The sequence below is a fragment of the Megalobrama amblycephala genome, linkage group LG8 (genome assembly GCF_018812025.1).
Source record: "Megalobrama amblycephala isolate DHTTF-2021 linkage group LG8, ASM1881202v1, whole genome shotgun sequence".
Lineage (NCBI taxonomy): Eukaryota > Metazoa > Chordata > Actinopteri > Cypriniformes > Xenocyprididae > Megalobrama > Megalobrama amblycephala.
The window spans coordinates 12,675,120-12,696,777 of record NC_063051.1 but is presented as its reverse complement, the minus strand read 5'-3'; the positions used below and the strand labels follow the sequence as shown (position 1 = coordinate 12,696,777).

Sequence of the window (21,658 nt, the reverse complement as noted above, 5' to 3'; positions counted from 1 at the left end):
TCTCAGCTTCCTGGCCAAGCTGGATAAAATTGCTTTCCCTTTCCTTTCCTTGTTTCTCATCTCTTTGTTTTGGTCTTTAACACCAACAACCCCCCACCTATATCTCTCTCACACACACACTCTCTCTTTCCTTTCCCTTTGTTTGTTCAGTTTCCCCTTTCTCACTTCCCACCCGACAACAGCTGCTGTGCTCTGATTGGCTGAGTTTCAGGAGGGGGGTGGAACCATGTGACTTGTTGTGATATTTTCCTGCCTGCTTAGAACAGATCGCTCAGTTACAGAAGAGACAGGGACAGACGCACTCTCACATTCTGTCCTCAGTGTCAAACAACACTGCTACGCTTATTAAAAAACATTATTGTAACGTATCTCCTTCTGGATTACCATTTTCATATTCCTTTAACAGGAAGAAAAAACAGGAATATTTTTCTTTTTCTCTGTCTTCTTTTGGTTTTCTCAGCCTTTTGTGCCTGAACTGCCACCAGGGAAACGGGAACGACGGAGAAGAAAGAAAGCAAAACAGATAGACAGCGATAGATCAGCCTGAGAGAGACGGATGTGTACGGAAGATGAGTCCGGCTTTAGAAGCGCTGATGGAGGGGTGTAGATACCCAGGGAAAGGAGCGATGAAGGGAGGAGTAATGTTGGAACCGTTTGTCCATCAAGTCGGCGGTCACTCTTGTGTACTGCGATTTGGGGAACAGACCATCTGTAAACCACTAATACCTAGAGAACACCAATTTTACAAGAGCCTGCCACCAGAGATCCGCAAATTCACGCCACAGTACAAAGGTAAGTGGACACTTAACAGAATATGATCATTACAACCAATCAGGCACATCTTGTTTATGTGCTATTGTGTGCCATAGTCTTCCTTCCTCTATCTTGCTTTCTTTTTCACTCTGACACGGGCTTTAAATCATCATTTTAATGAATTTGAATGAATAAGTTACACTGACTTACTTCCAACAGTGCGGCGTGACTCCTATAACAAGGCCACACAGACTTTCATATGCGGTAACTGATTGGATGGCCCTTGAGTTTTTTTAAAATGACATTTAAGTGGCCATAGATAGTCAGACATGTTGATAGATTTAAAAACATGTACTAATTGGTACAAAATGGATTGATGGATTGAGATATGACACAAGAACACTCTCATAACACTTTTTGACACTCGGATTTATGCTCATGGCATCAGATAGAATATCATGTTCAGTTCTTTTAGTCTGATATATTTAAACATACTCACGCACAGACACTCTGGCATCTCTCACAGTGTATTTGGCGGTGTCTTTGACTGGGCAGCAGTGTAGGACTAAAAAAAGCTGTCAGGCAGAGAGAAGATGACATATAGGAAAGAATGTGCGCACACACACTCACATGCTTGAGCATACTTACAATACTTACATTCTAACATGCTCATCTCGTGGGCACAAATATTGACTTCTTACCATAAAGCCTAACTCACAAAGAGAGACTAACCACACATGTCCTCTGACTCAGCAAGTGTAAGGCAAAGTGTGTATGAGCGTTGGTGCAGAGACGTGACATCAGTGCTACTGATGTCATCCTTCTTTCATGACTGCAGAGGTTGAGCGGCTGCAGGGTCCTAGTGCCTGGCGGTCTCCTTCACATATACTTGCACACAAACACCACAGACAGCTTTCAGTAGTTAAAGCTTGTGTTTTGTGATTAAAAGTATTTGTTTTAATGCTTATCATGCCCTTCAATGTTGAAAAGGGTTTTGCTGTTCTCTTTCTTTTTCTGTCTGTACCCCCTACCCCACTCAATTACCCATAATCCCCCTGTGATGCTTAGTTCCATCTATGGTTATAATGAGATACTAGCATATATCATGTATTGGGCCACATGCTACTTGTGTATATGTATCTTTTTGCTTTGTATTTTATGTATTGCTCTGTATTCCAAATGTATCGAAGCAGTTTTCCAATTTGTTGCTGTTTGTAAATTTCATACATTTGATACATTTTCTGTAAAACTCAGAATCTGAAGTTGTCATATGCTTCTTATCTGTATGTGGGAATCTTGCAGATGGTTTGTCCAATGAGTAGTAATAAAAGAGCTCATTGAATTGTACCTTCTCGCCTCCTGTGTTTTTCGTGTGTCTTTTTCTGCTTAGCACTAGAAGGCATGCAAAACACTCTCCCACACTCTTACATTTTCATGACAGTGCTGAATATTCACTATGTACACAATTACATTCCCTTCTCAAACCCCTGCTTTTATTTTGTTTTATGCATATTAAAGTACAGTTTAAGCCGGATTGGGTAAGAGCTACATTTTTTAATCATCATATGATTCATCGTATTTGAATCATATGTTGTTTATGCGTCAGCACAAAGTCCAGTGTACTCATCGTCTCTGTTTATCTCTTTCTTTCCCTCGTGCTTTCTTCAGGTGTGGTGTCGGTGAGTTTTGAGGAAGATGAGGAGGGGAATCTGTGTTTGATAGCATACCCGATTCTCAGTGATCCAGCTGATTTGGAAAACAAGGAGCCCTCTGTTGACGGCGAGCCCAAGAATAAGCTTGTTAAGTGGGGGAAGAAGAAGCCATCAGGCCTGCTTCCGGAAAACGAAAGAGCCAGACAGAGCCGCAAAGAGGAGAAGGGCAAAAGGTGAGGGAGGGCACATGATTGAATTTTCTATTCTTTAAAGAAAAAATGTATCACTTATTCAAAAAAAAAATAATTAAGCAGTACAAATGTTTTCAACATTCATAATAAGAAATGTTTCTTAAGTACCAAATATTAGCATATTAGGATCATGTGACACTGAACGATCATCCATCACAGAAATAAATGACATTTTAACATATATTGAAATAGAAAACAGTTATTTTAAATTGTAATACTGTTTCACAATATTACTGTTTTAAAGTTTTTGATTAAATAAATACAACCTTGGTGAACAAAAGAGACTTCTAAACAATTGTGTTTGTGATCCTTATCATGTAATTCAATGTTTAGCACACACAAATACACACATGATGTTAACCCTTTCTCCTCTGATCTCTGCAGTAATCGGGATGATAAGGCCGAGGTTTTGTACTACAGCCTGGAAAAAGGAAATGTGGTTCCTCAGATCAAACACAACCCTTGGAGTCTGCAGTGTCACCAGCAACACCTACAGAGGATGAAGGAGAACTCCAAACACAGAAACCAGCACAGTATCCTTTTTAACGAGTGGACGCATGCAAATAACCACTGTATAATGATTAGATAAGAATACCAGCACAAAATCTTATTATACGACATGCAAACATATTCAACCCTGTAGTATTTCCTCCTTGACTCAAGACCCCTCTTAGAATTTATTCTGCTGGAGAATCTAACGTGGCGGTACCGGGTTCCGTGCGTTCTCGATCTGAAAATGGGAACACGTCAGCATGGGGACGATGCCTCTGAAGAGAAGAAAGCAAATCAGATTCGTAAATGCCAACAAAGCACTTCCTCTTCTATTGGTGTACGCCTCTGTGGCATGCAGGTAATTACGCATCTACATACATGTGCACACCAAAAATGTTTTGCGGTATACACAAAATATTGTTCACTGTTGTTCAGGCAACTGATTTTGTATATAGCCATGCTGGTTTAATGGTTGTAGTAGGGATGCAAATTATTGAAATACCTTATTGATTTTTGGCCTACATTGGATATACAGTATCTTGTCAGATTTTGAATTGTAAAATACTCATTTCCCATATTTTTACATTACCTTTGACGTTATCTAATGCTCATTTAAAGTTAAAAATAAATAAATAATAAAACTAATAATTTAACACTGGTAAATTAAATCTTTATTAAATCTCAAAATGAATATTGATATTTATTTATTAGTACTGTACATTATAATGTTGTGCCTAAATTCATTATTTTTAGCTTTTAAAATGACTGATAATGTTTTTTGTTTTTTAATTATACAAAACAGTCCAAAATTTTCATATCTTCCGAAAATTGTAAATAATTTTTATTCTATTTTTTTTCTATTACATTTTCTATTATTTATATATTGTTGCATCCCTAGTTTATAGTATCACTCTGTTTTCTCTTTTTCCCCACATAATAAAATGATTTAAGTCAGCTGTGTAATGAGAATGAAAATGTCATTATCACCAAGTAAACATTTTCAGGTTTATACAAAACCTAAATTATATATATAAAAAAGTCTATCTTATTTATTCAATGTGTTCTTTTTAATATTTTAGTGATTAGCACAACCCTAATTCTGATTCCGATCTGTATTTCTCCTCATAGGTGTATCACAACGCTACCGGGCAGCTGATATTCATGAATAAGTATCACGGGCGTAAGCTGAGTCTGGCCGGGTTCAAAGAGGCTCTGTGCCAGTTCTTCAGCGACGGCCGAGTTCTGCGCAGGGAACTTCTGACCCCAGTACTGCAAAGACTAAGAGAAATGAGAGCGGTGCTGGAGGCCTGCGAGAGCTATCGTTTCTTCTCTTCCTCTCTTCTCGTCATCTACGACGGGGCTCCACCCCCTGCCCCATCTCGATCGCGGCCCTCACGTGGAGGAGAGGAGGAAGATGAGGAGGATGACGATGAAGATGAGGACGATGACGAAGAGGGAGCCTACGGAGGGCGTCACGATCACTCCAGCAGCGTTTCGCCGATGGTGGATGTTCGAATGATCGATTTCGCCCACACAACGTGCCGCGATTACGGAGAGGATGGCATCGTTCACGAGGGTGGAGACAGCGGCTACATCTTCGGCCTACAGAATCTCATCAGCATTCTGTCTCAGCTTGAGGAGCACAGCAACGACTAAACGCTTGTGCGACATCTTACCGCGCATCTGCCGTGCCAGGCTTACCGTGGGCACCCTGAACATGCCATCAGGGGTTAAAGTTCACGCTTAGCTCGCCCCGCTCTGCTTTTTCAAAGCCCTAGCGGGGAGCAGTTATGTAGGCAAGGGTCAAAGGAAAATCCTGAATTCCTAGAATCCTTCAGGAGCTGAATGGACTGAACTGTTTTGTAATTTCTCGCTGAGGTGATGGAGTGCGGTCCTTCTCCACGCCTGTTGTTTCTGCTTGCCCTGAATCGCAGATGGGCGGCAGTAGATGAGTTTCTGTGACATCTCATCTGCTCCTGTATCTTTTGTTCCATCATCTATAAAAGATAAAAGAAATAAGCTGTCGCTTGCATTAAAAGAGACATTTTATACAAAGACGTTAGCAAAAACTGATGTTCTACACACCTTTGAAGAGAGGTGGATTTGTAGCAACCGTAGCACAATCATAAACTGATATGACAAGCAACTTAGCAACATACACAAAGGTGCTTTAGAAATACTAAGCAGGACCCTGCAGGACTCAAGGGAAGAGACTTACTCTGTACTTGTAGGGAATGATGGGTTTGTGGAAAAGGGAATTTGCATAGTCCTTTTCACATTCCTTATCATAAAAGACTTTTTCTCTTGGACATTTAAATATATTTCAGTGTCTTGGATCCTCTTCATTCCATAGCCATGTGTTGAAGATTAGCATCCTCACTCCAGAGACTTTAAAGAGAACCCTATTTATTTATAAGAATATTTCTATCAGGCGTGAATGGAAATGTGACATTCCATCCTTTAGTTCTACCGTATGTTGTAAGTGATATAGGTAGAGAAATGATTTTTATGTCATGGTTTTCTCTGTTTTTGACATGATGAAACAAAATAAAGAGAAATCTGTTTTGTTGTGGTATATTTTGAAGTCTGTTATTTGTCTGTGTGTTTGTTTTTGTACAAAATAAGATTACAGCATGTCCTCTTTGACATTAGACTCAATTAAACAACTACAAAGTACCAAAAGCCAAATAATATTAGCTCTCTGGTTAGCGCAAATGTTTGTTTACTTGATACAAATAGCCAAGCAGCAAGTCCTCCAAAGGCAGATTAAATTTGGTCGAAGACTGTGGCTACTAATGTGTAAACAACAATGTACTTGTGCAGTAGGTTCAGACCCTGGTCAGAGAACATGGTTCAAATGCAGGTCTTGATATGAGATATAGCACAGTGAAAGGCTTTCTAAATTATAAATAAGCAGCATCGCTTTCATCTGACTGGATTCAGTCACCAGATGTACAACTCGCTGTTGCTTTATAGGCATATTACCGATTTGCTAAACCTTTCACTAAAAGCTTTCTGCAAGCACTCTCTAAGCCTGTTATTTGTGGATGTATTTGCGCAGGAGTGTGGGGGGATTTGGGCTGGATTGTATGTTAGAACTACGTACATGAAGACTGTTTGTGTGTTACAAACAGTAACACTTATGTAACCTCTCTTGAGTAAGGCCATGGAATATGTTAGTAGATGTCATGTTTTGTGGGTCATTCACCATATATGTTTGTCCTCTAGTGGCCTTGGCGCAGTCTGTGACTGTCTCAGCTGTTCTAGCTCTCACATTCCTGAGTAAAGCTCTGGATTACATTCTAAATGACGGAAAAGTACTTGTAAATGGGAAACACTATTGCCACGTTTCGAATCAGGTCATTATGTGAATGCCGTCTGAAAGAGAGCGGTTGGTTTGAAACGTAAAAATATTGCCAGGTAATAAACACTAAGTGGAAAATATACATGGAACGCTGTACAAGAGTCACCCAAAGAGAGTGTAGACGGAAAATGCCAAATAGCAGAACGTCATATGATTGCTACATTTTCCCTCGAAACAGGAAACGTCTGATTACTCAAATTACTTTGAATGCCTTAAATAGTACTATCCACTTTTCTTCACATTTATATATACATTCTCCACAGAAATGTAATTGAAAACTTCTAGATGTCTTTAAAGTCTTGAGTTACGGGAATTAAGTACTTTCAGTATAATTTAGTCTAGTTGTAATTGCTGACATTAGAGTGTAATGTTATGTTGGCTGTGACTAAAGTGGTTGGATTTTTTTTGAACATTTGTGTGCTTTCTGCATGAATATTATCTTTTTACAGCTCCAGTGACATCCCTTCTCCTCATCTGTTGCTTTGAGCATGGGTTTTTGTAATAATGATGGATTACTATGGCAACCATCTCTGTATTTTTAGCTAGATGCATAATGTGATTGTATTTGGCCCAAAAACCCAGAAAGGTTTTGGGGCATAAGCTGAAAATGAGCACAAACAGACTAGAAGATAGAGGCCATATCTTCCCTGTTATGTAATACTGTGTGTGTGTGTATACAGTATATATACAGTATCTCACAGAAGTGAGTACACCCCTCACATTTTTGTAAATATTTTATTATATCTTTTCATGTGACGACACTGAAGAAATAACTTTTTGCTATAATGTAAAATAGTGAGTGTACAGCTTGTATAACAGTGTAAATTTGCTGTCCCCTCAAAATAACTCAACACACAGCCATTAATGTCTAAACTGCTGGCCACAAAAGTGAGTATACCCCTAAGTGAAAATGTCCAAAGTGTCAATATTTTGTGTGACCACCATTATTTTCCAGCACTGCCTTAACCCTCTTGGGCATGGAGTTCACCAGAGCTTCACAGGTTGCCAGTGCAGTCCTCTTCCACTCCTCCATGATGACATCACGGAGCCGGCAGATGTTAGAGACCTTGCGCTCCTCCACCTTCCATTTGAGGATGCCCCACAGATGCTCAATAGGGTTTAGGTCTGGAGACATGCTTGGCCAGTCCATCATCTTTACCCTCAGCTTCTTTAGCAAGGCAGTGGTCGTCTTGGAGGTGTGTTTGGGGTCGTTATCATGTTGGAATACTGCCCTGTGGCCCAGTCTCCGAAGGGAGGGGATCATGCTCTGCTCATTCATGGTTCCCTCAATGAACTGTAGCTCCCCAGTGCCGGCAGCACTCATGCAGCCCCAGACCATGACACTCCTACCACCATGCCTGACTGTAGGCAAGACACATTTGTCTTTGTACTCCTCACCTGGTTTCCGCCTGTTTGACACCATCTAAACCAAATAAGTCTATCTTGGTCTCATCAGACCACAAGACATGGTTCCAGTAATCCATGTCCTTAGTCTGCTCGTCTTCAGCAAACTGTTTGCGGGCTTTCTTGTGCACCATCTTTAGAAGAGGACTTTGAGGACAGACCAATTTGATGCAGTGTGCGGTGTATGGTCTTAGCACTGACAGGCTGACCCCCCACCCCTTCAACCTCTGCAGCAATGCTGGAAGGCAGCACTCATACGTCTATTTCCCAAACACAACCGCTGGATATGACGCTGAGCATGTGCACTCAACTTCTTTGTTCGACCATGGCGAGGCCTGTTCTGAGTGGAACCTGTCCTGTTAAACCGCTGTTAGGTGTTGGCCACCGTACTGCAGCTCAGTTTCAGGGTCTTGGCAATCTTCTTATAGCCTACACCATCTTTATGAAGAGCAACAATTCTTTTTTTCAGATCCTCAGAGAGTTCTTTGCCATGAGGTGCCATGTTGAACTTCCAGTGACCAGTATGAGAGAGTGAGAGGGACAACACCAAATTTAACACACCTGCTCCCCATTCACACCTGAGACCTTGTAACACTAATGAGTCGCATGACACCGGGGAGAGAAAATGGCTAATTGGGCCCAATTTTGACATTTTTACTTAGGGGTGTACTCACTTTTGTGGCCAGCGGTTTAGACATTAATGGCTGTGTGTTTATTTTGAGGGGACAGCAATTTTACACTGTTATACAAGCTGTACACACACTATTTTACATTGTAGCAAAATTTCATTTCTTCAGTGTTGTCACATGAAAAGATATAATAAAATATTTACAAAAATGTGAGGGGTGTACTCACTTCTGTGAGATACTGTATACACACACACACACCCACACACACACATACATACATACATATATATATATATATATATATATATATATATATATATATATATATATATATATATATATATGTGTGTGTGTGTGTGTGTGTGTGTGTGTGTATTAGTATTACATAACGGAAGATATGGCCTCTATCTTCTAGTGTATATGTATAAACACCATAAAGGCAAGTCTATAAGACTTGTATGTCATAGAATAAAAATCACATACCACAGGTCTGGAATAAGTAAATAATGACATTAATTTTGGGTGTACTATTCCTTTAAGTTACATAATGAAACCTCATTAGGCTGAATGATGAGATGTACGTGGAGTCAGACATGCAGTCGTTTCCTCTCATTCTTTTGGGGCTATGTTATGTGCTATCACGACACTTACATAACATGTTCATTATCTGATTATCTAATTAATTGGCTTGTCCATCCTTATCAACAAAGGCCACAGGAATAGTGAAGCACTTTAACTTTAAGCTAGACTTCTTTCCTACATACTCCCATTATCTGTGTCCCAGATAAGGTTGTATTTTTAACTTGTTCCTTTTATGTACTTTCGTACTAAGACTTTAAGAATGTATGTAAGCCCTTTATTCATAGTACATTTAGCTGGACACTCTGAGATAATGATTAAACAGAACACAGAACAGCAGACAGGTGTTTATTGCCTATACCCGTTCCACTAATGTGAATAAAATAATAAAGATGCATAAAGACAGAATGATAGCATGAGAGTGACATAAAAATGGGAGGGAGACATAGATGTATATTATTTGGGGTAAAGAGAATGGGAGAATAGAGCAGAAGAGAGAGTTATTTAATCTAACTGTGATGAAGAACATTCAGTTCTACAGGGCAAAGTTCATTAAACTGCTGACAAACATTATGGGCAAAGTATACAACATCACCAACAGAGCAGAGAACACACATTCATATATATTAGTATGTTTTGTTATTGTTGTTGGGCTGATCCCTGATGTTTCAGATGACTATAGCAAATTTAATTTAATTTAATTTAATTTAATCTAATGACCCCAATTAGTCTGAGATTGAGGTTATTAGTGCTGTGTATGATAACTTTCATAATGTCCAGAACTGATTCTCTTCCTTTTTTCCATAACTAAGGTTCCTCACTATTTACATGAAACAGTGACTTATAGTTTTGTTTTATGACTAACACAATTGACAAAGGCTAAATGACGTCCAAATGTTTCACTAGTGAATCATCACACACAGCAAGTCCCACAGAGAGCTGACTGCTGTGTGTGTGTCATGTAAAACAACAGAGGCTATGGCGGCCTATAATCTGGAATAATCTGGTATAATCCAAAACGGTTTACTACTGATTTTCCCAGTAGAACTGGTGGCGAAAGACAATTAGGGTCTCCGCATTACTTCTGAATTTTTATCTGATATGTTTTTCACTTTAAAACAGAACTGTAGAGGCTTTCGAAGAAACTGACAGATTGTATTGACCACTTTTGTGTTTATACATGAATGTATGTATAGGTGTGTAGGTGTTTACAGGATCCTATTACCCAACTGCCTCTCACATGACACTGATGTGACACACATGACATCAGATGACATCAAAACCCCCGTGACATCACAACCTTCCCACTTATCAGAGGAGACATGGAGTATGATGAAATCCATACTGGAAATCCTTCTGAGAATAGCATGGCTGTGTTAGCATGCGGCGTGCGGCAGTTACACCCTTTCCCCCTCTGTAAAACACACACACCGTGGAAAAGGAAAGGGTGTGACCACCACACGCCACACATTCCTTAAGGAGAAAGTGAGACTTGTATATGGAAATTTGTGTAAATCGTATGTAAAATCATTCATAAATCCATGATTCATTTGGAAATTGTCCTATTCATAAGAATGACTTACACTGACAGAAAAATATCAGATATCAAAACTGAATTATGACTGGAATAAAATGATAATAATAAAACTCAAAGTATTCATCCTGTCTGGATCCAAATCAACGTCTTACATAAGTTTTGACAGTTTATTGTGTCTCACACATGCCATGCTCTTATTGTAATGTATTATGGATAAGAAAGTCAGTTACAGGTTAAGAGATAACCTCTTATCATAAGAATTCTCGCTATTGTTGCAAAGGCTGAGAGTGACCTGATATTAACACTTCTCAGTACTCAGACTGTCTCTCCAAGTTTGTTTCTTATAACATTTTATCATCTGTAGTCTCTCCTATTGAAAATGACACTCATATTCACAAATGCATGTAACACGTAAACAGGTTATAGAAACCACAAATGGCTGTCTGCCATGGAGATGTTAAGACTGAGACTATACTGTTGACAACATCAGTCAGTGACCTTTGACATTTTAAGACAGTAGGTCTCTGACCAAATAAAGTTTGATATTGTCTGGCAGGTTAATTAAATCGTGATTTAATGTGTCAATATCTGGAATGTGATAGTCTGAGTCTGTATGAAAGAAGAAACAGAGAGAAAAGGCATACAGAAATGACAGAGATACCTTGTGATGTTGTCCTCTAAGGGCAAATTTTGTTACGTAACAGCAATGGACAAAACTGTCCACTGTTCAGCATTCATTGTGTGTGTGTTCGGACAGCAACAGCTCTGCGTTACTTGCAAAATGCAGCCAAAGCAGAGCAGAATTGCAGTGGATGAAATCCTCATGGCTGTTTCTAAAAATAGACAAAACCCTGTGCATCTGTTTGAGAGGGTAAAATATCTGCGCTAAAGTACTATGTAGCATGTATTTGTATTGTATTAGGATCACTTCAACATCAAAACACCATCACCATTCACACACAAGCACAGTAAAGGCAAAAATATCCACAACAGGTAATATTTTTGAAATAACCATGGTCAGAATTGACCAAATATGCCACAGAATGGACAAAAAATACTGGAGAATTTTAAAATGTGGTGGCAGAAAAGTACCATAGTGAATTCCTGTTTTATATTATGTAATATTTTATAGAAATATATTTGTAATATTCAATTAATAATAACTGCACATTTAGCATGAGTTTAGCTCCTCTGTAGACATTAACTACTTTGATGGTAGACTGTAGCTGTATAATCAGTGATATAAGAGTAAAAATGCATCTGAAATGAATTCCAAGCGGCAGATATTACCTCTTACTAAAACATACTCATCTCTTGCAATGTGATGCTCAGTGAGTGTATATACGCCTGAAAAAATGTCAGAAAATACTAGCCATAGACAAGCATCTATTTTGCTGAGTACATGGAGCCCTCTGGTGGTTAGAGAAATAAACTGTGGAACAGAGAATTATTAATTTATTTTAACTTTAAACTAATGGTTCTATGACACCCACTGATCGAAAGCGAAAACTGCTCCTCTAATTTTATTGGATTTGACTAAATTTAATTTATTCATAGCTTCCACTATATCATGTCACAAAGTAAGCTGAAAACAAGACCTAAAACAGTGAATAACGTTAATGACAGCCTCTCGATTTGGCCTCGCAGCTTCAATATAATCAATTGTATAAGAGCAGAATTTGATTTTACAAATACTAAAGTGGAAACTCGTGTATCTATAAAAATACAAATAATTAACATATTCCAAGTGGCAATTCATTTGCTTTGGATACATTGAGGCTCAAGCCTTTTTACCCGGAAGTTTATGGTAGTTTAATTTATTGTTTAGCGTTCCTCCTTTTCAACTTTCTTCTTCATAAAAAATACAGTCCTTTTTTGTCACAATAATGTAAATTCTTAATGAGATAATAATGATTTAAATACTGCTATTCTATTTAAACTAAACTCATTTTATTTAAATTAATTAACATTAAATAAAAAACAAACACTTTAAATGCTAATTTAACCACTTTAACAGTTAGTTAAGTTAACTTTGAACATTATTATATTTTCTTTACTTTGTAGGGGAACATAACATAGAAGTGAAAAATAGAAGTGAAATTCTTCTACAAAGACACACACACACACACAGCGGCCACTTGATCAAATCACAAGATGTGAAACAGAAGATCAACCGCGTCTCGCTGTTTATCTGACGTGTAGTAGCGTCTGTGTAGTGTTGACGTGTCTCTAACGCGCACTCCTCCCTTCAGTTCTCTCGCTTCTGTCTTTCTCTCTTAACCGGGCGGCGAAGCGCACCGGCAGCGCTGGACTATCCGTTTACAGCTCACTGGGACTTAAGATAGTGACCGTGATTTCAGGGCACCGTCACCATGGCGAGTAAGTAAAGGGTTTTGAAGCGTTTCTCGTATGTTTAATAGAGTTAATTAATGTAATTCTGCTGTTATATCACACTCTAGTTCTGTTAGCATCATTAGCATGCTAGCCAGACCGCTTCCTTTGATTGGGACCTGAGAGATTGGTATCCCATTCGTTTACTTTTTTTATATTTATTTGTATCTGTCTTTTACTGCAAGTAAAATGCTTCTCGATCATCTTTGTTTGGTTGTGATTCGTATGTAAATTATCATTCAAATTGCTATTCTGGTGATTGAATGGTTGCGGACAGCTAGCGTTAGCCTGTTAGCTACTTTCTTTACACATCTCCGTGGTTTTGTATTGCAACAAAATTGTAAAGGACTCCATCAAATATCTATTAGAAGATATTTAATGGCAAATATTGGCACAACAACTTGTTTAGAGTTTTGTTGGATTGCCAAACCAGAGGGAAGCGGTCAGATATTACCTAGGCTAGCTAACAGTCATGAATCTAATTGTGTTTAATTTGATAATTAAACGTCACTTCATAAATACGCATTACACAAATTCAAAGAAATCGTTGTGTTATTAAGTCTTATCTCCTGTGAGAGATGTACTTTAAGTATTATATTGTATAAAAGGTCGAAAATGTGAGTTTTAGCTTTACAGTGTAACGATGACGACGCTTTAGATTAGACAGCATCTCCCTATGTTGTTCTATGTAGCTTAACATTACATAGATTACATACATTACATAGCTCATATTACAGCCTCTAAACATTTCAACAATTCTTGCCTCATATTGAGGTGTTGAAATGAAAGGCAGGAATATGGTCTAGAAGTTATGTTGCATTTAGTGAAATTTAATTGTGTGGTACCAAATACATGTTTTATTGTGTAACATTTCTCATGTTCTTCCATTTCTAGTTAAGTTCTTGGAGGTAATAAAACCATTTTGTGCGGTTTTACCGGAAATCCAGAAACCAGAAAGAAAGGTATAACATTGTACACAACATATATCATGTGGTGTTATGTTTTTATTAGATAATACATGTTAAAAATCTGCATTTTAAACCTATTCTTATGCTTGTCTATCAGATCCAGTTCAGAGAAAAGGTGCTATGGACTGCCATCACATTGTTCATCTTTCTTGTTTGCTGCCAGGTAAGTTGGATTTGTCAAGGTATGAAAAATCCACATAAGCACTTGCTCATGCTTTAGTGATGAGATATGTTAAGTGTACAAAAGGTTTAGAGCTCATGAAATGTACTGTTGTTCTCCCTCTCTCAGATCCCGCTCTTTGGGATCATGTCTTCAGACTCTGCAGATCCATTCTACTGGATGAGAGTCATCTTGGCCTCCAACAGAGGTAAGTCTGTTTCTGTACTTATGATTATGATTGTATTGTAGTTTGCAGTGTTCAGTTCACAGTTGATATTATTGCTATACAATAACCATATTTATAGCTAGTTTATTAAAGCATGTAATATATACTGCTGTTCAAAAGTTTGGGGTCAAGAGAGAAATTAATACTTTTTAAATTAAGCAAGGATGCATTAAATTGAAAGAAATGTTTCTTGAGTGGAAAATCGGCAAATTAGAATGTGACACTGAAGACTGGGGTAATGGCTGCTGAAAATTTAGCTTTGCCATCATGGGAATAGAAGAGAATTCTTTCAAATTCATTTAAAATGTGCCCAAACATTGACTGTAGTGTAACTTTTACCAAGCTTGAGTAAAAGCAGTTTTGTCTATTTTCATCAATGCTCAACAATGTTTTGTAGGTTCTGTGGTGTCCTCATGATGTAAGGTATTGGGGATTGTACATTTTATTAATGACTGTGCCTTTCAGGTACTTTGATGGAGTTGGGTATCTCTCCCATTGTGACCTCTGGTCTGATCATGCAGCTGCTGGCTGGAGCTAAAATCATTGAAGTTGGAGACACACCTAAAGACAGAGCGCTTTTCAATGGAGCTCAGAAATGTAAGATTTGTTTTAAGGATTACAGTTATCATTATGATTATAATGACAGTAATGACATTTTTTAAAATGTTTTTTCAGTGTTTGGTATGATCATCACCATTGGCCAGGCTATTGTGTACGTCATGACTGGAATGTATGGAGACCCTTCAGAGATGGGTGCTGGCATCTGTCTGCTGATCATCATTCAGGTAAAAATAAAAAATAAAAAAGCATGAAAAATGTGTATTTTATGTCAAATGGAGAGGCTTTTCTTGAGTCATTTATCTATGTGATTTGTAATTGGAGAGTTTGTAAATGAATAAGAGACTTGATTAAATCTGTGTATCGTTCCTGTAGTTGTTTGTGGCCGGTCTGATCGTGTTGCTGCTGGATGAGTTGCTGCAGAAAGGTTACGGTTTGGGCTCTGGTATCTCACTCTTCATCGCCACAAACATCTGTGAGACAATCGTGTGGAAGGCATTCAGCCCAACCACAGTCAACACAGGCAGAGGTATGAGTTCAGGACACAGCATCATGTTTTAAATCATTCTTTGGTGATGTAGACTGATTTTCATTTGTGCATATTCAGGTACTGAGTTTGAAGGAGCCATTATTGCGCTGTTCCACCTGTTGGCCACTCGTACTGATAAAGTACGAGCCCTGAGAGAGGCCTTCTACAGACAGAACCTGCCCAACCTCATGAACCTCATTGCAACAGTCTTCGTCTTTGCTGTTGTCATATACTTCCAGGTAAGGTTTTTTATTATGATTTTATTTATTTATTTATTTTTTTGTTGCAAAGTGATTAGATCCAAAACATGTAAGACTTTTTATTTAATAATGAAGTGAGTTTATATTTAATTGCAGTAAAATTTGTTTTTAGCTGCACACTCTTAGAATCAATTTCTTGATAAATATGACTATACATATGTCTCTTTTTTTTTTTTTCATAATATCTTGATAAATGTTTAAGTACTTGTGTGTATGTGTTTGTATATTATCTTAACCTTATTTTAGCTCCTTATTTTAACAATATTATGTTACTTTAATATTGTATATTTCTTGTCATTACTTGTTTTGTATAATGCTTTGGCAAAATTGTACATAAACACAGTCATGCCCATGAAGTACTTTAAAATTTATTCAAATTGTTTTGTACAGGGCTTCAGAGTCGACCTGCCCATCAAGTCTGCACGTTACCGTGGCCAGTACAACACATATCCCATCAAGCTGTTCTACACCTCCAATATTCCCATCATCCTGCAGTCTGCTCTGGTTTCTAACCTTTACGTCATCTCTCAGATGCTCTCCACCCGCTTTAGCGGCAACTTCCTGGTCAACCTCCTGGGAACTTGGTCTGTAAGTGTCACCAATGCTTTTTTTTTTTTTTGTAGTGTACCATGTATTGCACTTGAGACTAAATGTATATTGCTAATTCAGGGCATGTTTTATAGGATACAGTCCAGAAACAGATATAGAAGAGAGAACCTTCCTATAATCTTTTTTTTTTTTTTTTTTTTTTTTTTTTTTTTGTAGGATACATCATCTGGTGGTCCGGCTCGTGCTTACCCTGTAGGCGGTCTGTGTTACTATCTGTCTCCTCCGGAGTCGTTTGGTTCTGTGCTTGATGACCCAGTCCATGCAGTGATCTACATTGTATTCATGCTGGGATCCTGTGCCTTCTTTTCTAAGACCTGGATTGAAGTTTCTGGATCATCTGCCAAAGATGTGAGACATTAGCTCTTGTTTATTTATCAACACTGTATTTGATCATTTGATATGAAGTTGTAATGTGTGTATGTGTGTTTTAGGTGGCCAAGCAGCTGAAAGAACAGCAGATGGTAATGAGGGGACACAGAGAGACCTCCATGGTTCATGAACTCAACAGGTGAGCTGTAAACACACTTGCTCTGTAAGCTCAGCTTGTAAATACTTGATTATCAGGACCTTCATTAACCTCACGCTTTTTCTTTCTGTTATTCAGGTACATCCCCACAGCCGCTGCATTTGGTGGACTATGTATCGGAGGCCTTTCGGTAATGGCTGACTTCCTGGGTGCCATCGGCTCTGGAACAGGAATCCTATTGGCCGTTACCATCATCTATCAGTACTTTGAGATATTTGTTAAGGAACAGAGTGAAGTCGGCAGCATGGGAGCGCTACTATTCTAAACAATGACACTCACAAATCACACACATACTTGCTGACATCTTACAAAACACTTTTATTATTTTATGATTGTTGTTGTCATTTTATTTTTATTTTGGTGTGATTTGAGCATTCAAAATGGTCTGTCACGAGTGCTGTTTTGGGAGAATGTGTTCTTAGGCTTTAGTTCAGGCCGAGTGTGTTCTCCTATTTGTCAGGAGTGGCAACGCGTTTCTAAAATTCAGTGACGAAACTGAACTTCATGGATGGGACAGTAAAGATGGACTCTGTGAGCTCTGACTAGGAATAATCAGAAATGTTCCCTTCTCCTCAGTCTGTCCTTCCTCCGTCTCCATGTATCCCTTCATTCGCCCTTTTCTTTATTTCCTGTCTGATCCAAGTTATGCCTGGTAAAAGGATTTTTCAGAAAGTATTGCTAATGTTGGGTGAGTGATTTACTCAACACTGCCAATTTTGTCTCCACACACAAACTATCTCTGTTACGTCTGTTTGTCAGTCATATCGGTCTTGTATGCAAAGCTAACAGGCATTTTTTCGTCCATAATAGCTATTGTTTAGTGTAAAGATCTTTATAACTCTTCATACCATAATTAATCATAAATTGTGATGGTTAGTTATGACTAGAGATCTGAGAACCAAACAGAGGTACTTGGTTTCCAGTCAGCAGAATAGTTTGTCAATTCTAAACAAGGCAGCATCGCAACCGAGGAAATGCAATACACATTGTGGCACCAATGGTGTTTTGTTTGTTTTGTGTGTGTACTCATCAACGCTGGAATCCTTTTGTTCAGAATACATCACTGAGAGCTTCATTGGCAAACAACTGGTTACACCTAAAGTCTGTTTACTTTCACAATTAAGCCCTTTTTACTGTATCATTGGGTGTCTGTATATATGACATTTAATGCAGTGTGCAACAATGTAAAATAGACCCATTTTCTGTTTTGTTTTTTTCTTTTTGGACTATGTAAAAAGAAATGTTCCGAACAAATATATTCAGCAAAGACTGATCATTCTCAATAAAAACTCATTTTTGGGAGATAAGATTGTGTTTCCTTTGTAACTATGAGAATGTCTAAATAGACCTTTAATGATTAAACATGACTTTTGGCATTTGACATATTAAAATAAGCAGGTTTCTGTAAAATTTTTTAAAGTACCTCATACACCCTCTGGATTGTGTTCGCTATATTTAACTGAAAGAGAAATGCCATATTTCAGGAAACTCAAGTACAATATTGTTTATGGCTTTTTCCTTTTCTGAAGTTAGGCCAAGAGCTGATGGGTTTTCAGAGTTTAAGTGTTAATGACTTTGTTGTTTATTCATATTTAAGAGTACTGTTCATTTCATAGGCTCCCTGTAAGTTTCACAACAATTACAGTAAAATGTTTTTTTGTTTTTAAAAAAGAAAGAAAAAGGGTTTATTTTTTTTGCAGGCATTCTGAGAGGCAAACATTTGGGGCCCTCGTCTACTGTTTATGACGTCATGATATTTGATTCGATGACCTGGGTTGGTTGAAAGCGGCATGTGGGATAAGATTGACAGGAGGAAGGATAGGACAGATCAAAGTTCCTTCAAGTCTTTAGAATAGATAGCGGTTGATCGATGCTGGTGAACCGGGCACTTTGATACTGCAAAATATTGATAACAAAGCGCCGTAAAATCAGCGCAAGTGCTGCATTTTTCTACTAAATTTACTTTACAATTTATATGTAAAAAAATGACTGCAATCAACGGGGAAGGTAATACAGAGTAATTTTTAATATTTTTACATTTTCACGCGGAGCAAAACTGTTTATCTACATGATTGTCTCTTTGTTCATTTAGTTTAAGTAATATCTGTGAAACATAAATCTAGCTATAAGACGAAAGTGATAGCAATGACCTTCTCGATTATTTTATTTTTACCTACTGGTGCTACACTAAAAAATGTTTTATTATTGTTTTATTTTTATTTCAAGAATATAATATATAAATTGAAAGATTTTCTAAAAGGGCATCTATGCTAGTAATAGCAGCTCACAACACACATTATTGACCACACCAAAATAAATTTAACAATTAAATGTAAAAAAAAAAAAAAAAAAATTGCGTGATGGGGAAATCACCATGTGTACATCTGAATATTCACCTTGGAAGTAGTTTACCACAACTTATTTATTTAAAAAAGTGTTTTAAACATTATTATTAACCAGCGATATGAAATATACAGTACAGTCCAAAAGTTTGGAACCACTAAGATTTTTAATGTTTTTAAAAGAAGTTTCGTCTGCTCACCAAGGCTAAATTTATTTAATTAAAAATACAGTAAAAAACAGTAATATTGTGAAATATTATTACAATTTAAAATAACTGTGTACTATTTAAATATATTTGACAAAGTAATTTATTCCTGTGATGCAAAGCTGAATTTTCAGCATCATTACTCCAGTCTTCAGTGTCACATGATCCTTCAGAAATCATTCTAATATGCTGATTTGCTGCTCAATAAACATTTATGATTATTTTCAATGTTGAAAACAGTTGTGTTCTTTTTTTTTTCAGGATTCCTAAGATGAATAGAAAGTTCAAAATAACAGCATTTATCTGAAATACAAAGCTTCTGTAGCATTATAGACTACCGTTCAAAAGTTTGAGGTCAGTAAGAATTTTTATTTTTATTTTTTTGAAAAGAAATTAAAGAAATGAATACTTTTCTTCAGCAAGGATGCATTAAATCAATCAAAAGTGGCAGTAAAGACATTTATAATGTTACAAAAGATTAGATTTCAGATAAACACTGTTCTTTTGAACTTTCTATTCATCAAATAATCCTGAAAAAAAATATTGTACACAAATATTTTGTACAATTGTACACATTAAATGTTTCTTGAGCAGCAGATCAGCATATTAGAATGATTTCTGAAGGATCATGTGACACTGAAGACTGGAGTAATGATGCTGGAAATTCAGCTTTGCCATCACAGGAATAAATTACTTTGTGAAATATATTCAAATAGAAAACAGTTATTTTAAATTGTAATAATATTTCACAATATTACTGTTTTTTACTGTATTTTTAATTAAATAAATGTAGCCTTGGTGAGCAGATGAAACTTCTTTTAAAAACATTAAAAATCTTAGTGGTTCCAAACTTTTGGACTGTACTGTATATTACTTATTACTTATTTTATTTTTTATTTTTATTAAATTATTATTTATTACCTATTTACACAATAACTAAATATTAATTGTCTTCATTAACTCTTTACAGGGAAGGACCAAGTTATATTTGTTACCAAGGAAGAGCATGAAATTCCTAGCACTGTAAAACTAGTTGATGAGGATGCAGATGAGGATCATGCAGAAAAAGGTTAGTTAGCTAATCTGTAAATTATATTGGATCGAAAGAAATTCTTCTTTAGATTCAGTTTAAAAATGTATTAACTTTATATCTACCTCACTATCTCTTTGTATTCAGGTCTCATCTTGCCGAGTGGTGAGATAAACTGGGACTGTCCGTGTTTAGGAGGGATGGCAAGTGGAGTATGTGGAGAGCAGTTTAAGTCAGCGTTCACCTGCTTCCACTTAAGTCAAGAAGAGTTGAAGGGCTCAGACTGTCTGGAGGAGTTTAGAAGCATGCAGGAGTGTTTTCGTCAACATCCTGAACTGTTCCCTCAGGAAGATGATCTACAAACTGCAAATCCTGGGCCAGATTCAGAGCAGAAAGATTCCCCTTCTATCTCTGACTTCAGCACAAGTGAAGAGTCAGATCCTCTGCCTTCACAGTTGCCAATAACTACTTAAAACTGTAGAGCAACCAAACTCCATCACTTATTCCACATATTATTTTTACAAAAAATTTATTTATATCTATTTTTAAGATGAGACATTAAAAGGGAGAAGGGGACAATGTTTACATAAATGTAGAAAGTAACATTACATGGACAATATATTTTAGATCAGGTTAAATAATATCCTGATATTAAAAAAATGGTGAGAAATAAAGCATGTAAAGTATGTTTGAAAAACTTTGTCTTCTGGGAGATATGATTTTTATAAACCCATCATGGTTTGAATTCTGTGTTATTTCTTTTATTTTTTATTCTTTTTCATTTTTTTCTATTTTGTTCAAACAAACATCTTAAAGTGTAACTTTGTTACATATTGACATGTATTACGTGTGTGATTTTAAATCTACTGAGACGGTGTGTCAAACATGGTGCTTGAATGATTACAAGCATTTGCGTGTAAAATGTGAAATCATATTTTGATTAAAGATTATAGACACATCAATTATATGGTTTGTCCATTTAAGAATATATGTATGTAACTGTGCTTTAGTCAAATGGTATCAAAGTAATATCAAGAAAAGTTAGACAACATTCATAGAGGGACCAAAAGTTTGAGATTATATAAAAAAGATGAGACTCAAAACACATTGCCTAACATGTTTTGTGTTCCACATGACAGAGTAAGGAGAGCCATACAGGTTTGGAATGACGCGAGGGTGAGAAATGATAACA

The 21,658-nt window shown here is 37.1% G+C and overlaps 3 protein-coding genes across 3 annotated transcripts; all 3 read left to right on the top strand.

The window, feature by feature from the left end:
* Positions 1-273: 273 nt before the first annotated feature.
* Positions 274-5,723, top strand: ip6k2b (inositol hexakisphosphate kinase 2b). The gene is made up of 5 exons (XM_048199383.1): positions 274-792; positions 2,422-2,638; positions 3,041-3,189; positions 3,331-3,506; positions 4,277-5,723. Exons 1-5 carry the CDS (start codon positions 570-572, stop codon positions 4,802-4,804), a joined length of 1,293 nt encoding a protein of 430 aa, XP_048055340.1. The 5' UTR covers positions 274-569; the 3' UTR covers positions 4,805-5,723.
* A 7,164-nt stretch (positions 5,724-12,887) lies between these two features.
* On the top strand, positions 12,888-18,195 carry sec61a1 (SEC61 translocon subunit alpha 1). Its single transcript, XM_048199381.1, has 12 exons — positions 12,888-13,040; positions 13,947-14,014; positions 14,118-14,183; positions 14,310-14,388; positions 14,872-15,003; positions 15,082-15,191; positions 15,340-15,493; positions 15,572-15,732; positions 16,144-16,341; positions 16,519-16,710; positions 16,794-16,870; positions 16,967-18,195. Exons 1-12 carry the CDS (start codon positions 13,034-13,036, stop codon positions 17,151-17,153), a joined length of 1,431 nt encoding a protein of 476 aa, XP_048055338.1. The 5' UTR covers positions 12,888-13,033; the 3' UTR covers positions 17,154-18,195.
* A 436-nt stretch (positions 18,196-18,631) lies between these two features.
* Positions 18,632-21,428, top strand: chchd4b (coiled-coil-helix-coiled-coil-helix domain containing 4b). The gene is made up of 3 exons (XM_048199382.1): positions 18,632-18,895; positions 20,407-20,505; positions 20,614-21,428. Exons 1-3 carry the CDS (start codon positions 18,874-18,876, stop codon positions 20,937-20,939), a joined length of 447 nt encoding a protein of 148 aa, XP_048055339.1. The 5' UTR covers positions 18,632-18,873; the 3' UTR covers positions 20,940-21,428.
* Positions 21,429-21,658: the final 230 nt, after the last annotated feature.

What these genes read in the sequence shown, in the direction of transcription:
- ip6k2b (XM_048199383.1), top strand. Translation starts at nt 570, where the DNA reads ATGAGTCCGGCTTTAGAAGCGCTGATGGAGGGGTGTAGATACCCAGGG. An exon ending in AAAGAGGAGAAGGGCAAAAG is followed by an intron (nt 2,639 to 3,040) that starts GTGAGGGAGGGC and finishes TGATCTCTGCAG; the next exon opens with TAATCGGGATGATAAGGCCG. An exon ending in TACGCCTCTGTGGCATGCAG is followed by an intron (nt 3,507 to 4,276) that starts GTAATTACGCAT and finishes TTCTCCTCATAG; the next exon opens with GTGTATCACAACGCTACCGG.
- sec61a1 (XM_048199381.1), top strand. An exon ending in TCTTTCTTGTTTGCTGCCAG is followed by an intron (nt 14,184 to 14,309) that starts GTAAGTTGGATT and finishes TCCCTCTCTCAG; the next exon opens with ATCCCGCTCTTTGGGATCAT. An exon ending in ATGGTTCATGAACTCAACAG is followed by an intron (nt 16,871 to 16,966) that starts GTGAGCTGTAAA and finishes TCTGTTATTCAG; the next exon opens with GTACATCCCCACAGCCGCTG.
- chchd4b (XM_048199382.1), top strand. Translation starts at nt 18,874, where the DNA reads ATGACTGCAATCAACGGGGAAG. An exon ending in GACTGCAATCAACGGGGAAG is followed by an intron (nt 18,896 to 20,406) that starts GTAATACAGAGT and finishes AACTCTTTACAG; the next exon opens with GGAAGGACCAAGTTATATTT. An exon ending in TGAGGATCATGCAGAAAAAG is followed by an intron (nt 20,506 to 20,613) that starts GTTAGTTAGCTA and finishes CTTTGTATTCAG; the next exon opens with GTCTCATCTTGCCGAGTGGT.